This window comes from Exophiala oligosperma, assembly GCF_000835515.1.
Source record: "Exophiala oligosperma strain CBS 72588 unplaced genomic scaffold supercont1.1, whole genome shotgun sequence".
In the NCBI taxonomy this organism is placed as follows: domain Eukaryota; kingdom Fungi; phylum Ascomycota; class Eurotiomycetes; order Chaetothyriales; family Herpotrichiellaceae; genus Exophiala; species Exophiala oligosperma.
Window position 1 is genome coordinate 2228673 of NW_015622818.1, and position 17464 is coordinate 2246136.

The following is a 17464-nucleotide window of genomic DNA, read 5'->3' on the forward strand; positions in this document are numbered from 1 at the left end:
TCTCTTTCAGGTCTGTGGGCACAGAGATTGAAGAACGATCAGAGTAGTGATTTTTGTACAAGGCCCTTCTCACGCCCGAGTGTTGGCAAAAGGCAAACTATAGTAGAGCCTTCGACACATATACTCCCTACGAGCAGATGCCATTGAGGATCTGCAAACTTCTGGTGCATGATAGGCCACATTTAGCAACCGAAGCGGGAATAGGGCAAGGCGTGTTTGCCTTGCCGCCTCAACTCCACGGGATTCTCTGACTGGGCGGTACAACCCGCTCTTCAGCCTGACCTCAGTACCTTCGGTCCAAGTTGGACAAAAGCCCTTGGTAATCTTCTGCAATTGCGCAATGCTACCTCATTTCGAGTCCGCCGAGGTGCAGAAAGGCCCAACAAGATTCCAAGATCAAGAATAGGGATCTGTTGATGGCCCACCGAGGGTTGCGGCACCGCTACCGAGGTACTGACCGAAGAAGGTGGAAATATCGCCAGAGTCGCCGCCATCTGTTCTCAGATGCCATCCTTCAAGAATGTCGTCCCAGTCTTGCTGGAAAAGTGGTAGCTCCGACAGAGTCGCATCCAGTGACGAGATGCTAGTCTGAGCCGGAGCCTGAGCATGGTGAGGGACGGTTTGCCTCGAAGGTGTTGACGAATCAAAGAAATCCCTTACTTGGGTTCCATTGTTGTCTGCCCTAGCCTGTGCGAGATATATGCTTGCAATCTGATAAAAGGTTTGACAGGCACGGTGCAACTTTCCCACCCCAGGGCTCATATCCGCGACACTTTCTAACCCGTCAACCACTTCCTTCAGAAGCTGCAAGTCTTCCACGTTCCTGTCGGCGATGGCATTTCCGAAAAGGACAATGTAGGGGACGAATGGACTCCATTGTACGGTCCAGAGGACGAAGAGGTGCCACTCCTGCCTTTGGCGATGTCTTAGCATGTTCCAAGCGTCGTTGTGCATGATTACGGCTTCACGAGCCGATTCAATTGCAAGATCGTGGAATTTTAGAGGATGATGCTGCCGACCAGATGGGAGTGGATCAGGTGGAATCATCCGGTAGATCAGGGTGAGGAGCGCGGCTAGGACTATTCGGGTGGAATGAAGATTCTCAGAACCTGATTCTGCAAATGGATGTCCCTGGAACTCGATCTTGAAAAGGGCTTCCATTTCGGAGAGCCGCCTGGCCAAAGCCCGTGCGCGATTACCCTTGACTTCAGGCGGTTGTTTTTGGGCCCGGGCACAGTACAGTTGCTCATAAATCTGACCTTGAAGTTCTCCCAAATGAATCCAGCCTACATATAAAAGGCCAAATGGTCCATTGAGTTCCTCGGGGACTCTAGGTGGTTCGACAGTGATATCGCAGTCTTGGATGTTGGTGGACCTGCCCAAATTAAGCGCCATACTTCGGTCAAAGGAATATATGAGCCAGAATAAGATTCGTTTTTTGGTGGCCTCCGGGGCGACAGAATAAGATGGCAGGCGATGATAGCCTGCATCCTGAAGCATTCGAGACGCTGTCGTGACTAATGTCCAGGCCAACGACAAGCGAGATTGCCCCAATGCCATCATTGCCTGGGGTAAAACATGCGGTCAGCTGAACAGGCACAATGACCAATGAGTTGTGGGAGAGCTATGTTTTGAGCTACAGGGGTTTCTTTTGGAATAATCGTGAAGAAGATAGGCAGTTTTCCACGATGGATCAAGAGGCAATCACGTACCGCAAGAAGGAGGGCTTCAATTGTTTCATAAGAAGCCTCCATGAACAATCTCATGCTCCGCATCGCGGTCTCAGCATTGTTGGCACAGGTGTTCGCCATCTGTTGGAGCTCATCAGTAGAGAGATTGAGGGCGTTCACGGTGTCTTCCGGCATCTGGTCGCAGAGGAAGTACAGTGATACATGGACAGTAATGAAGGTCGCGATGGTATAGTCATCGGTAGGGAAATAAATTCTTTGACATAATTCCGAGAGACGATCAGCTTCCAACAAAGGGTATTCGTAGAAGATTCGATACGGATGTGCTGTAAGTAGGTCAACACGGCAGAGCTTAGACTTAGAACCACGCTGAACTTGTAAAGGGGCCCCCGGCTTTACCTACTTTTGGCATGTCGTAACAATCGCAGGACGACCTGCATTGACGGAAGCTCCAACTTGGCCAGTTCTGGGTAGAGCACGGCTTCTTGAAGAGGCTTCTGGACAAAAGTTGCACCGGAGCCATCAGCACCGGATGTCCCGTCATTGTTGAGGAAAGTTCTCAGCGTGGCAACCGCAGCAGCAACATCTCCGCCTACGTTGAGATTGAGGCTTCGCTCAAATGCTTGCGTCGCATCCTTGGAATGAGCAACGAAGGATGAATCCCCAGCAAAATCTGGTTCTCTTTCGATGGCCGGATGATCACGAGGGGTTGACAAGGTTTCTGTGTATGACTGGGGCGATGGTTGAAGCCTGGTTTGCCTGCTGTTAGAGGCTTGCAAAAGCCTCTCCAATCGAGCGAGTCTATCGTTAACGTTTTCGATTTCGCGTTCACTGAACAAGATCAAGGCAGGTCAGAACCGATTGCGCTCGTCTGTCGCTACCTTCATCTACAGAGGAATGACTTACTATCTTCCAGAAATTAGGACGCGCTGTCTTTTTTCAGGCTTGCGCTTTGATGTCCGACACGAAGTCCCGGAGCTCTGACAGCTTGAACATGGTGTTTTTCGATCGCATCGGATCTACATTAATGGCAGGTCAGTAAGCTTGTGTTATCTGAGTAGTCCGATGTGTCTAGAATCTACCTTTCGAGCCCGACAAGTGTCACACTAATGAATAAGAGTATTAATGAACAGAAGGCATCAAAACGTTGGACTCGTATTCGTACCGCAGGCACTATCTTGAATGTGTTACCGTCACCATCTGACTGACTTGCATCGGCCATGGTTGTGGCGCTTCAACAGCGCGGCAGAGCCATCGGCATGGACTTGTCGCGGACAATCCAAAGGGTTGGACTTTTTTCCTAGCCCAAGAGGTACCTTTCTGGGTCGTGGTGTTTGATGCTGTTGACTGGTCGGCGACGGCGACGCGAGGGCGGCGTCCGAGGAATCCGAAAGATGCCATGACACGTACCACTTATTTCTCTCCTCCCACTGGCCTAGATGAGTAAAAAGATCATGGACTAGACCCGTGAAGATTGCGGCCAAGTCCAGAGTCCACAGTCTTGACGTCGACGAATGACTCCAACCATCGCCCACTTCACCTATCGCGTCTCATGATTTTCGACTATTTTATTCATCCCCAGTCGCTATGACAAGATGGCAATCACCTTCAACGCCCCGGAAGGTTTGTCTGCGTCTCCCGAGAAATGGCAGCCTGGACTCTTGTCTCGTATCCGGAAAGAATTCATCTGTGCGCTACAAATATGAGACCCGGCGCTGATATGTCTTTATCTGAATAGTTCGTCGTCGAAAGTTTTGTCGTTGATCATCCCTTCGAATGGCGGATGAAACAGAAAAAAAGCGACCAAGTCAGGATGGCAGTCACTCATCCTCACACGCTCCTACTCCTGAAGAGAAGGAGGCCGAAGGCAGTATCACAGACTATCTTCGAATCTTCAGATATGCCGACAAATACGACTGGACTCTCAATGTCATCGCCTTCATCTGCGCCATCGCATCAGGCGCGTCTTTACCGTTGATGTCGATTATCTTCGGTAGCTTCACCAACAAGTTCAACAATTACAATGCTGGCGACGAGAGTCCCGAGGCATTCAAGGCCGACGTGGATCATTTCGTACTGTGGTTCATCTACCTCTTCATTGGGAAATTCGTCCTCACGTATATTTCCACAGCTGCCGTCACCATTTCAGCTATACGAACCACCCGGACCCTTCGACGAGTGTTCCTTGAATGTACATTGCGACAAGAGGTCTGGCATTTCGATAAGCAGAGCAATGGAGCAATCGCCACTCAGGTCACTACCAATGGAAATCGCATACAAACAGGCATTGCTGAGAAACTGGTCTTTACCATCCAGTCACTTTCCATGTTCTTTTCTGCATTTGTGGTTGCGTTGGCATCTCAGTGGAAACTAGCGTTGATCACCATGTCTGTCATTCCTGCTATCTTCCTCGTCACCGGCATCTGCATAGCAATCGATGCCACCCAGGAGGCCAGGATAACACGAATATACTCACGCGCCGCTGTCCTCGCAGAAGAAGTCTTATCGTCCATCCGGACAGTCCATGCCTTCTACGCCCGGAAGAAAATGGCGGAAAAGTACGATGTCTTTTTGCAGCAAGCACACCAAGAAGGCAACAAGAAGTCGCCAAACTATGGGGTTCTCTTCTCAACCGAATACTTCTGTGTCTACTCGGCTATCGCACTCGCATTCTGGAAAGGATTTCGGATGTACGAGAGTGGCGAGGTTGCCGACGTAGGCAAAGTCTTTACTGTTGTCCTTTCAGTCACCATAGCAGCCACTTCCATCTCCATGCTTGCACCGCAGATTCAGTCATTCACAAACGCCGCGTCTTCGGCTTCGGAGTTATTTAGCATCATCGACAAACCTACACAGCTTGACCCTCTCGATCCTTCCGGAAAGCAGCCCGAGAGTTGCCAAGGGCAGATTGAGATCCTCGATTTATCATTTGCCTACCCTTCCCGCCCATCAGCCGAAGTACTACGAGATTTCAGCTTGACGATTCCAGCCGGTAAGACGACGGCCCTTGTCGGTGCATCCGGTAGTGGCAAAAGCACCATGGTTGGCTTACTGGAACGGTGGTACCTGCCTAGCTCAGGGAGGATAATCCTTGATGGCCTGGACCTGGAACAATATAATGTGAAATGGCTGAGGAGCCGCATCCGCCTTGTCCAGCAAGAACCTGTTTTGTTCCGGGGTACCATCTTTCAGAACGTTGCCAACGGTTTCGTGGATGAGCAACGAGATTTGCCTCGAGAAAGACAAATGGAGCTTGTGCAAGAAGCTTGCAAAGCCAGCAATGCCGATGTATTCATAAACGAGCTTCCGAATGGCTACGACACTGAAGTTGGCGAGCGAGCCGGAGCTTTGAGTGGAGGTCAACGACAACGAATTGCAATCGCACGAAGTATCGTATCGGACCCTAAGATCCTGTTGCTCGATGAAGCTACCAGTGCCCTGGACCCGAAGGCAGAGAAAGTGGTTCAGGATGCCTTAAATCGAGTGTCGAAAGATCGGACTACTTTGGTCATTGCCCACAAACTGGCCACTGTGAAAAGTGCTGACAACATCGCGGTCATCTCGCAGGGGAAAATTGTCGAGCAAGGCACACATCACGAATTGATCGAAAGCAACGGTCATTACGCTGCGCTAGTTCGTGCGCAAGATTTGGGGGCTGACGAGCAAGAAGAGAACGACAAGATTCTCCAGGAAAAGAAAGCTCTTGGAGCTGCTGGTGAACGAGTGACACTTGAGCGTACTCATACCACAGCCACATCCCAAGCTGGCGATCTGGAGAAACAAAAGGCGCCCGTGGGAACTCTGGGTTATTCGCTCATAAAATGCATCTTAATCATGTTCTATGAACAGAAGAACCTCTACTGGTGCTTCTTGTTGTCAACCATAGCAGTATTGATATGCGGCGCAACATTCCCCGGACAGGCCCTCTTGTTTTCGAGACTGCTCACCGTTTTCGAATTGACCGGCCACGAGGCACAAGAGCGTGCGGATTTCTATGCTCTGATGTTCTTCGTCGTGGCTCTAGGAAATTTGGTGGGATATTTCACGATTGGCTGGACGTGCAACGTTGTTTCACAAGTTGTCACCCACCGCTATCGGGCTGAAATGTTCCAGCGAGTATTGGATCAAGACATCGAGTTCTTCGACATTCCAGAGAACACGTCTGGTGCTCTCACGTCGAAATTATCGGTTCTACCCACCCAGCTGCAGGAGTTGATATCAGCAAACATCCTTCTCATCTTTATCGTTATCGTCAATATCGTCTCGAGCAGTGCTCTTGCGCTCGCCTATGGATGGAAACTGGGCCTGGTCGTCGTGTTCGGTGCCCTTCCACCCCTTCTCATGGCCGGATATCTCAGAATCCGTCTCGAGACGAAGCTGCAAGCGGGGAATTCGGAGAACTTTGCAGAAAGTGCGGGTTTGGCAAGCGAAGCGGTCACCTCGATCCGGACCGTGGCATCTTTGACTCTCGAAGGCCATGTTCTCCGACAGTACTCGGGTATGTTGGGCAAAGTCGTGCTGAGATCGACAAAGGCATTGGTCTGGACCATGTTCTGGTTTTCACTGTCACAGTCGATCGAGTTCCTTGCCATGGCTCTGGGATTCTGGTATGGCAGTCGATTACTGGCCTCGGGCGAGTACACTACCGCCCAATTCTACATCATCTTCGTGGGTGTATTGTTCGCCGGTCAAGCGGCCGGTCAATTCTTCGGATACTCCACGAGTCTGACGGCCGCTCGCGGAGCGGCCAACTATATCCTGTGGCTGCGGACACTGAAGCCGACCATCCGTGAAACCGACGAGAACAAGAAAACCGGTCCGGAAGGTGAAGGTCCTGTCGACCTCGAGGATATAGAGTTCAGGTATCGTCAACGCGACACGGCTCGAGTCCTTCGTGGCATTTCCATGACCATCGAACCTGGCCAGTTTGTGGCCTACGTTGGCGCTTCAGGTTGCGGCAAGTCAACATTGATCGCCTTGTTGGAACGATTTTACGACCCAAGCTCTGGCCGGATCTGTCTGGCACACAAGGATATCGCGGAGATGTCTCCACGCTTGTACCGCGGGCACATGTCTCTGGTCCAGCAGGAGCCCACACTATACCAAGGCTCCGTCCGCGAGAATGTGTCCTTGGGACTGGACTTTGAACCGTCGGAGGAGCAAGTCAAGGAGGCTTGTCGCAAGGCCAACGCGCTGGACTTTGTCATCTCCCTGCCAGAAGGCTTCGACACGCCCTGCGGATCCCGGGGGATGCAGTTCTCTGGTGGGCAACGACAGCGGATCGCCATCGCCCGAGCGTTGATCCGAAATCCAAAGCTGCTGTTGCTGGATGAGGCGACGTCGGCCCTCGACACGCAGTCGGAACGTCTGGTTCAAGCCGCCCTCGACGAAGCTTCCATGACCCGAACCACAATAGCCGTGGCGCACCGGCTTTCGACCATTCGAGATGCGGACGTCATTTTTGTGTTTGCCAATGGAAGAATCGCCGAGATGGGAACTCACGCGGAACTACAACGACTCAAGGGAAGATATTATGAAATGTGTCTGGCACAGTCTTTAGATCAAGCATAACAAGCATAAGCATTTGATGAAGGAGCATAAAAAAAGGCGTTACCATCTGATACCGTTAGCCTCGCTTGGGAACGGGGCGGTGTTTGGGCTCAGATACGGAGTACCTAGGTACATAGGTAGTCCTGTTGTACTGTAAATAATGTACCATCTCATCTCCATCATGGAATTCAGTTAGGTACCTCAGAGGGATACTCCCTACCTACCGAGGTAAATGTTTACCGGTAGGTAGGTTCTTTTGACTCAATCCCTGCCTGTATGTGGCCAGCTGTTGAACAGGTTTAGGCGACCAGCAACGTCCGACACCAACATCGGCAAATACTGTACGGAGTACGTTGTTTATTTATTGATTGGACGAAAGTCACCGGGTTTCCGAATAATTTAATCATGTCGCCTATTCTCATGTTGTCTTCTCAAGAGAGAATCATGGGGCCGAACTTTCGTCCGTTGCGATCCGTCCATTTGCCAAAACAATCACATCTTGTTCTTGTCGTTGCTTGTAGATGGAATAAAAGATACGGGGGTATTGAGTACAACCTCGTCCGATTGATTACGCGTCCTTGTACCTAGGTACTGAACCCGCAATCACTTTTAAATGCCAAAAAACAACCTCATCACTCCGTATATTTTTCGATGTTTTTAATCGTGGGAGAAAAGCAGCAAACAACAACTTGATATTTTTGATTTCTTAAAAAGAAACAAATATGTCGTGGGTCGCGAGAGTAAGTCCAAGTTCCATATACCGTTCGACCTGCCAATCTTGAAAAAATACTGTCTACTACGATTTTCGAGTATACACCTCATGACACGGGTCGGCTGAAGAGGATTTTGTTGTACGGCAAACAAAAGCAGTGTCGATCCCTTCAATGACTTACCCTGTAGTACCTTAACATACCCAACGTCTCTACTTGCTTGTGACACTGACACGTTGTCTGTACCTTTTGATCCAGTGGCTTCTTTACTTCCACGATTGGAACAACAATGTCAACACAATCATCAAAACCACCACGACCCAAAAACTAAAGTCTCTCAACACCGACACCGACAATGAATCGCCACCCTTCAAACCGTTGCGCATTGGAATCCTCGGGGCGGCCGAGATCAACTACGTTTCCATCATCGAACCGGTGTCGACTCACCCGGCCGCCCTCATCACGGCCATCGCGGCAAGATCAAAACCCCGGGCCGAGGCCCAGATCGCCCACCACAAGGAAAGTCTCCCCGGTGAGGTGAAGGCGTACGGGTCGTACGAAGAGGTCATCCACGACCCAGACATCGACGCGGTTTACATCCCGCTCCCCAACGGGCTGCACTACCGGTGGACGTTGGCGGCTCTCGAGGCAGGCAAACACGTTCTGGTCGAGAAACCCATCACTTCCAACGCTCGAGAGGCCCGGGAGGTCGCCGCCGCCGCCAGGCGCAACGGGAAAGTCGCCCTCGAGGCCTTCCACTGGCTCTTCCACCCGGCCGCCCACACGGTCAAGGCCATGCTGACCGGGGGGGAGTACGGCCGAGTCGTGTCCGTAAAGCCCTCGATGATCCTACCCGCCGGGGTGCTCGGCCAAGACGACATCCGGTTCAAGTACCCTCTCGGAGGTGGGAGTTCGATGGATTTGACGTACGTTTATAGTGCTTCTTGTTACTTTGCGGATCAAAAGACACCGCCATTTCGGTCTGTTGCGGAGAGTAGTACAACAGGCACGGACATTGAACATGGGCGTGGAAGTACAGTACCTGGACGCACATTACCTGGTGACGATGATGATGATGATGATGATGATGATCAGGGTTTCCGGGTCCTAGAAGCAAGACCGAGAATCAATTCTACCGACCCTTTGATCGACGACGCAATGACGGCGGTAATCTCATTCGAAGGTCCTGACCATTCCGAAGCAAAAGCAATCACAGATTGTGACCTATACTTGCCCAAACTTTTTGGGCTTGTGCCTCGAGTGTGGGTTCCTCCTCCAAGCGTTCAGATCGAATGTGAGAGAGCAGAGATCCAATTCGGCAATTTCGCGGGCCCTTGGTTGAAGCACGAAATCGTCGTGACCCCTTTGACGAGAGACGCCTCCACGGGAAAAGTTGTGAAGCGTGGAAAAAAAGGTAAACCTAAAACTTGTTACGTCGGGGGACCCGAGTGGGAAAGAGAAGAAAGGGATGAAAAGACGGGTAAAGTGGTGGGCGAGGAATGGTGGACTTCGTATCGATATCAACTTGAAGGGTTTATTAGAAAGATACGAGAGGTCGAAGGGAAACAAACCGGTGGGAAGAGGTCAAGTTATACTTACAAAGGACCTTGGGTTAGTATGGAACAAAGTATTAGGATCATGGACGTCATCGATGCGGTCTACAAAAAGGCAGGGTTACCTGTTCGTGGAGAGTGATACCTAGATTGCCTGTATATATATATATATATTATCTATATACCAGGTAGGTAACATGGGTACATACATCCCAAAAAGTAACTCGATATTATTTTATTCCCAACCCAAGAGGTGTGGTTCAAAGTCATTCTATCAGTACGTACAGAATACACAAGTCACGCAGGTCATGGCAAATATTCCAAAAGGCCCTAGAAAAACAAAGACAAGGACGTGTCGGCTCAGAAAATTGGACATGCTTCTTCAGGGAACAACGAGTCAAGGTTCATTCGATTTGCCTCGACGATGTTGATAATTATACTTAACAGTATAAACGAAAAATAGCAAGAAGCGCTCAAACGCAGCAGAAAACAAACAATCAACAAACCAAGGGCGCCGAAGTGTCGCGATGAGCAATTTGCTCCAAACAACCTACGCATGCTGTTCGAGCTTCAACACATCGATGATATCCAAAAAGCGAATCCCCAAGACAAAGAGACACACCAAGCCCAAAAACCCGCCAAAAATACTCGTAGACGTTCAATCACATCATCTCTCTCTCTGTCTCTTTCTCGCTCTCTCTTCCAACCTACATCTCTCTCACTCTCACCAAGCAGTTCCCTCCTCTTGTGCCTGTCTCAATTTCTCATAAAACGCCAATGGCCATCCCTTCATCTCCTCATCCTTGGGTAGACAACTAACCCCTTCTGGCGCGTTGATCTCGCCTCTCGCCCTCATCGATTCCTCTCGTCTTCGGCAATAGCCTACCACGTTTCCAATCACACGACCAAGCATATCCGGGCTAATGGCCACAGGGTTGAGGAATGGGTCACCATCACTGAGTAGTTCTTCCACCGTCGGCCGCAGACTCTGCTCCCTCGTCAGACATCGTTTCAATGTCTTGATAAGTCCAAACGGTACCACGGCCCCCCCAATGCCTGTCCCGGGGAAGGAAATCTCGACCTTGGGATTTGGGATGCTCATTATTCGTTCGAACTGTTTCGTAATGTGCGCAAATGGTGGCTGGCCATATGTCATCTGGTAAAGAATGCATCCCAAACTCCACACGTCGCTTGGTTTGCCCAGCTTGAGTATTTTGCCTGTAGCAGAGTACCCGGCGGGAGCGTGTTGTGCGACTAGACTTTCCGGACTCATATAGTTCGGCGTGCCAATTTGGTTTTCACGGTGGACATTGACCGTGTCGTCCGCGATTGCGTTTGCGATGCCAAAATCGATCAATTTCAACTGGCCTTTCACGAGCAGGAAATTCGCGGGCTTCAAATCAGAATGAACGATATCGTACTTGTGTACTGCCGCCACACATTCAAGCATTTCTTTCCAGTAGTGGCGTGTGAAGGTGATGTCCATTCGTGCATTTTCGGACTTGAGCTGTTCGTTAAGCATCTTGTTGAAATCGCTCTCGCCTAATTCCATCATGACGTTGAGAACGCCCTTTTCTTCGTTGATTTCGTAATCGTACAGGCGGATCACACGATCGACATGTTCGAGTCGCTTAAGGAGGTCAATTTCACCTTTGTAGCCCGCTATAGCGGCCATGTCGGCGTCTTCCAGGTTGACCCTCTTCAGCGCGAAGATCTTGTAGTTCTCGGCCATGATGCGGAATACACGAGAGGAGCCACCGCGTCCGATACAATCAAGGCGCCTGTACGTCTTGCCATTGAGCACATAATGTACTGATCGTTTGTTGCGAGAACCAGCATTCGATGTTGCAGCGTCGAGGATGGACATTTTCGGGGGAGGCGCAGGTGCTGGGCGATGTGGTGTATTATGAGACTTTGTAGCAAGGGGGGGACGCGAAGGGGAGACATGGTTCGATGGTTTTCCCTCAGACTTTGGCTGGTCTTCGTGGATCTCTAGGATAGCTGGGGAAGGCTTGGTGCGACGAAAGGTTGGTGGAGGTTCATTCTCCTGGCCAGGCCCCGACGCTGCAGAAGGTATTGGCGGTATCTTGAAAATAGGATCTCGTCGGGAGCTGGAGGACTTTGATGATGACCGCGCGACATCTTGAGATCGTGGTGTTGGTGCAAGCTGACGTCCGGAACCTGGCCTCGCTGATGATACCTTTGGTGATGGTGGTTTCATCGGCTGAGGAGATGCGATTCTTGGTGACAGTTCCGCTTTGACCGGCTGTGGACTACCTTGCAGAGCGAGTATGTCATCCGGTAGATCTGCCAATAGAGGCTCTCTTACTCGCCTTCCAACCTCCATTTCGGGCGTACCTGGTTGTTCATGGTCTTGATTATCAAGAGGAATTTCATCTTCCTCGCTCGATCGGCGAACCATGCCTCTTCTGACAGGTCTGTTCAGCAAAGCGCCCCCAATGCGTCGAACACGCATCGTGCTTTGAGCTCCATTGTCTTCGCCCCTGCGAGGGCGTGCCACTGTGGAGGGTGGTATGGCGCTCTCCTCGTCTGGACTGCTGTGTAGATCCTGAATGCTTGGACTATTCGACCTGCTGACACTCCGAGGTTCGGTGCCAGCAGGATTAGGCTGAGACTCTTCGGGATCTGTTCTTGTGGGAGGCGATCTTGACAAGCGCTTCCCTCCACTGACGCGAACTTGTCGTATCCTCGGTGCAGGGGTCTCCGAGTCGTTGGCTTCCGATTGCGTACGAGCAGTGGATCGCTCATGAATCTTGTACATGAAAGATCCGTCTCTTCCTAGGATTGCAGCCGGTGGAGGTCTTGCATTAGACGTCACTCGAACGACTCGTGGAGCAGGGCTGCCATCTCTCTGTTGCGGCGGACTAGATGCCTTTAGTATCTCAAGTGGTGAAATTTTGCACCTCCGTCTTGATGTACTTGTTGTCCTTATAATTCGAGGTTCCAGCTCCAGATTCTCCTTTTCTGCTTCAAATTGAGGTTCATCCTCCCCTAGTATGGCCTGCGCTTCTGCACTTAGTTTTATGGGTGCAAGATCTTCGTCGTCTGAACTATCGCCAGTCATATTTCGAGCATCTCTTGAATTCGTCTCTGAAGCCATCGAGAAGGGCAACGGTAGAGCACGATTGACAGCAGGTCGTGTTGTCGGACGATATTGTGACCGACGCGGATTACTTGAGGTGACGGCTAAGGCTGCTGGTACAGGGGACATATACGTCGCCATCGCGAGAGTTACAGTCGCGTAGCAATATTCGAGGGTCAGCTCATCGTTGTGCAGTAATTGCTGTTGAACAGTGTGGTTGTATGTTCTGCCCCGGACGCGATGTTCAGAATAATGAATCCATGGAATTGGTTGGTGGATGATCACAAGGAGACATCGGATTATCTAAAAATCCGATTACAATCTGTTTTGAGCTGTTGTCACGGCAACCAGAAACTCAAATGCTCTCGTAACAGAATATTCCATTTACTGATAGATCACGATTATTATTACGACATTTCGAGTAGGTGATGTGCTTAGACACCTTCATGCTGTGATGACTGAAACCCGCTTCCCAAATCCTTCGCCAATGCCAAAGGAAAGCGTCACATACTTTTCGCTCAAAAAAACCAAAGACGATATGGCATCGCATAACAAACTGACAGACATCAGGAAATTGTCGCTGAGTCCGTCGCTTACAGCATCAGAGCAAATCCAGCAAAAACGCTTGCAACCAGGACTCCCAGCCCATACAGCTGACCCATGTTGACAATGATCCTTGCGGCACCTGAGCTTCCCGAGCCACCAGCAGCTGTGGTCGCAGCAGCAGATCCACCCCCGAATCCCGTGTAAACGACACCATCCGAAGCTGTCGAGGCAGCTGCTCCATTGGTGGTTGACGTAGCAGGCATTGTAGAAATGGTGCTTGTGTTTACCCTTGTGGGATCCGTAGCACCACATGGGTGATCTTGAATGCATGCAGCAGCGCAGGTGTTGTCATTCCCACAGTTTGCTTGACAATCGGTGTTGTATTGCGTGCAGATATAGTAAGGCAGGGTCTGAGAATATTCGGAAGCGTTGGGAGAGAGGCCATTGGAACATATGCAACTGTAGCCAAGGTTTGTAGGATCACAGTTGTTGGCATTGGTACCGGCTGAATTGGTTTGGTCGACACAGATCAAGGGACATTGTGCTATTTGGGAATTGCACCAGGCCTCTGCAAACACTTGTTAGTGACGGTTCTTGTGCTGGTAATGGTAAAGGGAAACTGACGTCGGGTGGACAGCGGTACGGAGTTTGGATCGATGGTCTGCGTGATTGCTAGCTGTGCAAATGCAGCTACAGCTGCGGCGAGGGCAAAGAACTGCATCGTTGCAAGTGTAACCAAAGGTGTGTGAGATTACGAGGTGTCTGTTGCACAGAAAGCTCGGAGACTGCCGCAGCTGATAAAAGTGTATGGTGTACGAAGAGAAGAATAACTGTAGGCTCGATTACAAAAAAAGTATCTCTGTAAGGTCAATATGTTGCGAAACAAGAGGAAAGATCAGTGTTTTTGGGAAGTGAAAGCACGAGAAGGGCAACAGAAGCCTTCAAATAGGAAATATCATAGGACCAGGGTTCGCGAAAAGGGTCACCACAGGAGAGCAGGGGGGACAAAGACAATCTGATGGCATGCCAGCCTCGGATGGCGTCGAGAGACGCTCAGGCGAGATTCGTCCCCGCCACGCGCGGTGGTCCAGACTAGTCTGTGTTGTTGAGGGATAGGAAGTCATCATGGCATGACTGGTGGCAGACTTTGCAGCGGAAGAGGTTGAATTGTCTCAGACGTGCATCTCTTCGGTGGCTTTTTTGAGGTGTCGTAGATATGTCAAGCTCGTCCGTGGGCGCAGTTTGCCCTTGGAGCGGAAGCTGAGCATCCAATCGCGAAGCCGCCGGACTTTGGATGCGCCACTAATTCAAGACCCCAGGAAGGCGATTTGACTGACTTGCAGGTGGACGGGGCGAAACACCTCCACGCACACCGTGAAATATTTTGTTGAGGCGTGAGCTGGCTTCCAATAATCATGCTTTATCTTATGTGTTAAAGACTTTGCAGAGGTGAGGTGGAGGATCTGCCACACGCCAGTTTCAGTGAGGGTGTAGATACAGTCTGCGTACTCCATATTGCATCTCACAAGCACCGGCAGTCTTCAGCAGCAATCTAGGCCACTAGAGCAAACGGAGTTCTTGCTGGTGCCACGCCAATTCAATTCAAAGGCAGCATTATCCAGGCGCAGGACTCTGTAGAGTACGCATATTGTGGCGGGGAGACACGGGCCCACGAGTTGCTACTTGTTCCCACATTACATACGCCCGTTCCCGATCTTGAATCGAACACAGCAGACCAACAGACAGCCTGAGCATTTCGATTGATATCTCATGTAAGCAGATGATGGATGGCGTCTCCTTGTTTGAGAAGAGAGGTGGTGAATCTCCGTACTCCATGGCTCTAAGAAAAAGACCACAGAGTGCTTATACGGAACAGGACTAGCGCATTGAGCTGATTGCCGTGCCTTGGCTTCTTCCGAAAGATGTTACAACTCTTCTGGAACACGCATGGCGAACTTTCATCCCCAGTCTGTCGTCCAACCTCGATGATCAAGCCACATGCATTAGACACATGTATGGAGAACTCCAACTCCACCGACACACGGTCTGATATCAGCGAAACCCGTATAAATGAGGTGGCAGACACTCACCCGGCCTTTTCGCCCCCACCATATTGGCATCACAACAGGAATGCTTCATATTCAAGCGAGTTTTCGGAGCGTCCGCTTCCCATCATCCTCGAAGATCACACACTATCTCGAGAAGCCAGTAGAGCGGCGTTATGGGCCAAGTCCATTAGCATCGACGACTATGTTATTGTACAGGGCACCACAGGCATCGGGTCGTATGTTGTTTGGAATTGTAAAGTCCAGACACTGGACGGCGGGCCCATGGTTATTCGGAAACGATATTCAGAGTTTGACGAGCTCAGATCTAGGCTGATCAAAGCATTTCCTCATTCTACAAAGTCTTCTCTACCTCCACTACCACCAAAAAGCGCAATCTATAAATTTCGCCCCAAGTTCCTGGAAAAACGACGTCAGGGACTGGCTTATTTCCTGAATTGTGTCATGCTGAACCCGGAATACGCTGGTTCTGTAATAGTCAAGGACTTTATCTTTCCACCCGAGACATAGGACATGACCTTGCAGTTCTACACGGAGAGTTGAAAAATCAATGTCCACCCGGGCCGCGCACGATCAACAATGGCACCATGAACTGACAGCATGATCTTCTTCAACTCTTCTGGGCATCATGTCCCCAATTCTTCAACGATCGATAAGAGTTGCTATTGGTGTCTTGTTTGGCCTTCTCCTCTTGCGCCAGATGACGCTTGTTGTATGCAGCGACTCGGCGCATGTGCTGGAGGTCATCCTTGTCATACTTGGATGGGTCCTTCTTAGGATTCTTTTTCAGTATCTCAATGATTTTCCTGCCACTTTGCGGAAATCAGCAATCCAGGAAATTACTAGGCCGTCATTGGGCCAAGATCGAAGCACAAGTACGGGAGGAATGTTTCGCCGATTTAGACAGATCAGGTCTGTCTTACCTTTCGTGGCCAACGCTTTCGCCTGAGCCATCATCCTTCGACCAGCCGGATTTTTGGGAATGACTACCTTGCAACCACTTTTCGAGCTCTTCCGCAGACATATTCACCGTATTATTGAAATCTCTGTATTCCGTTAGGGTGGATGAATCCCGGTGCTCCAATCCTTACTTGATCACATCCTCATCGCTTTTGCCCATTTTGTCCTCAGCGGTGGTGAAGGTGTTGCAACAATTGAGCGTCGTGGTTCTTGATCGCACGATATAATGTCTCAATATCTAATGTAATGAATCGACGGTGCGAAGCTGATACTGACCTGCTGCACTTGGACTTGGTTGGTTACGTCATGACCTTTGAGGATTGACATGGATGCCTTTCAGATGTTCACGTCAGAGCCACACATTGTTACGGACCGACTTTCGATTTTGACTTGCTGTCACTTCGGATGTGCCATGTTACAAGGCTGAGATAGTGCATACCTAGGTCACAGATTGATGGGAAGGACATGTTTTGGTCTTGACTGAGCGACCAATGAGATCTGACCGAGTAAATTACCTTGCATACTTCACATTCTTAGGGATCACTCCTTCGCCAATGCAAGGCAGACGCCGGACTCATGCAGAAACCCGTTCAAAATCCCGTATGAATAAATGTGTGATAACCTCCTCTTTCTCCCTTCCGATCTGTACACTGTCATGTTTCGATCAAGACTGGTCGGGATATCATGATGGTGCGAACCAATCTGCGGTTCGGAAGGACAAGTCAATCTTAGGAGCCACGCAAGGTCCCACAAGCATGATTTGCGGGAGAAAGTCAGCGCGCTGAGAGAGCATCCTGTTCAGCCGTCCGTGATATTCGGAGCTGGCATGATATGCGGTCTGGGCGGACATCCCGTTTTATACCTGCGAAGGGTCGATCATGCTGGAAACCAGTGTGTCGCTAAACATCAACAGGTGTTTCGACGCTCGCTTCGAGCGAGACAAGGAGATGGATGTCCGTTATGGACAAGACCCAGGCCGATGGCGGCATCAACGCCAGGCCATTCCGATTCGAGCTTCTCATCATCAAGGCGCTGGAGTAACAATCCGACGGGCTAACCAGAAGTATCCATTAGCCAGGCATGTGGGCATTGGGGCATTTGCGGCATGCAGTGTTGATCACAGTGGCTGAAGAAGAGTGTATCATTCGTGTGCGAGGATGAAAATGAAAGGATGAACTCCCCACCCATGCCCGACGGGAGCGCCCATTGGGAGCTGGTGTCGCTGGTTTAAGGGTGGAGAGATCCAAAAACCAAGGCCTAAACGGCCTAAGACTCCCCAGCGGATTGC

General features: G+C 50.4%; 6 protein-coding genes across 6 annotated transcripts; 2 read left to right on the top strand and 4 right to left on the bottom strand.

Annotated features, from left to right (window-relative positions):
* Positions 1–396: 396 nt before the first annotated feature.
* On the bottom strand, positions 397–2910 carry PV06_00779 (uncharacterized protein; the record flags this gene model as incomplete). Its single annotated transcript, XM_016401324.1, has 6 exons — positions 397–1566; positions 1713–2014; positions 2092–2519; positions 2595–2707; positions 2771–2794; positions 2854–2910. 6 exons carry the CDS (start codon positions 2908–2910, stop codon positions 397–399), a joined length of 2094 nt encoding a protein of 697 aa, XP_016268377.1.
* A 359-nt stretch (positions 2911–3269) lies between these two features.
* PV06_00780 (uncharacterized protein) lies at positions 3270–7445 on the top strand. The gene has a single exon (XM_016401325.1). It carries the CDS (start codon positions 3465–3467, stop codon positions 7257–7259), a length of 3795 nt encoding a protein of 1264 aa, XP_016268378.1. The 5' UTR covers positions 3270–3464; the 3' UTR covers positions 7260–7445.
* A 2458-nt stretch (positions 7446–9903) lies between these two features.
* PV06_00781 (uncharacterized protein) lies at positions 9904–12834 on the bottom strand. Its single transcript, XM_016401326.1, has one exon. The coding sequence runs from the start codon at positions 12743–12745 to the stop codon at positions 10226–10228; it is 2520 nt and encodes an 839-aa protein (XP_016268379.1). The 5' UTR covers positions 12746–12834; the 3' UTR covers positions 9904–10225.
* Positions 12835–12969: 135 nt separating this feature from the next.
* On the bottom strand, positions 12970–14092 carry PV06_00782 (uncharacterized protein). The gene is made up of 2 exons (XM_016401327.1): positions 13775–14092; positions 12970–13718 (listed from the first exon to the last, which is right to left on the bottom strand). Exons 1-2 carry the CDS (start codon positions 13869–13871, stop codon positions 13198–13200), a joined length of 618 nt encoding a protein of 205 aa, XP_016268380.1. The 5' UTR covers positions 13872–14092; the 3' UTR covers positions 12970–13197.
* A 1013-nt stretch (positions 14093–15105) lies between these two features.
* On the top strand, positions 15106–16620 carry PV06_00783 (uncharacterized protein). Its single transcript, XM_016401328.1, has one exon. It carries the CDS (start codon positions 15136–15138, stop codon positions 15724–15726), a length of 591 nt encoding a protein of 196 aa, XP_016268381.1. The 5' UTR covers positions 15106–15135; the 3' UTR covers positions 15727–16620.
* On the bottom strand, positions 15527–16411 carry PV06_00784 (uncharacterized protein). Its single transcript, XM_016401329.1, has 3 exons — positions 16308–16411; positions 16140–16262; positions 15527–16028 (listed from the first exon to the last, which is right to left on the bottom strand). The coding sequence occupies exons 1-3, from the start codon at positions 16334–16336 to the stop codon at positions 15827–15829; spliced, it is 354 nt and encodes a 117-aa protein (XP_016268382.1). The 5' UTR covers positions 16337–16411; the 3' UTR covers positions 15527–15826.
* Positions 16621–17464: the final 844 nt, after the last annotated feature.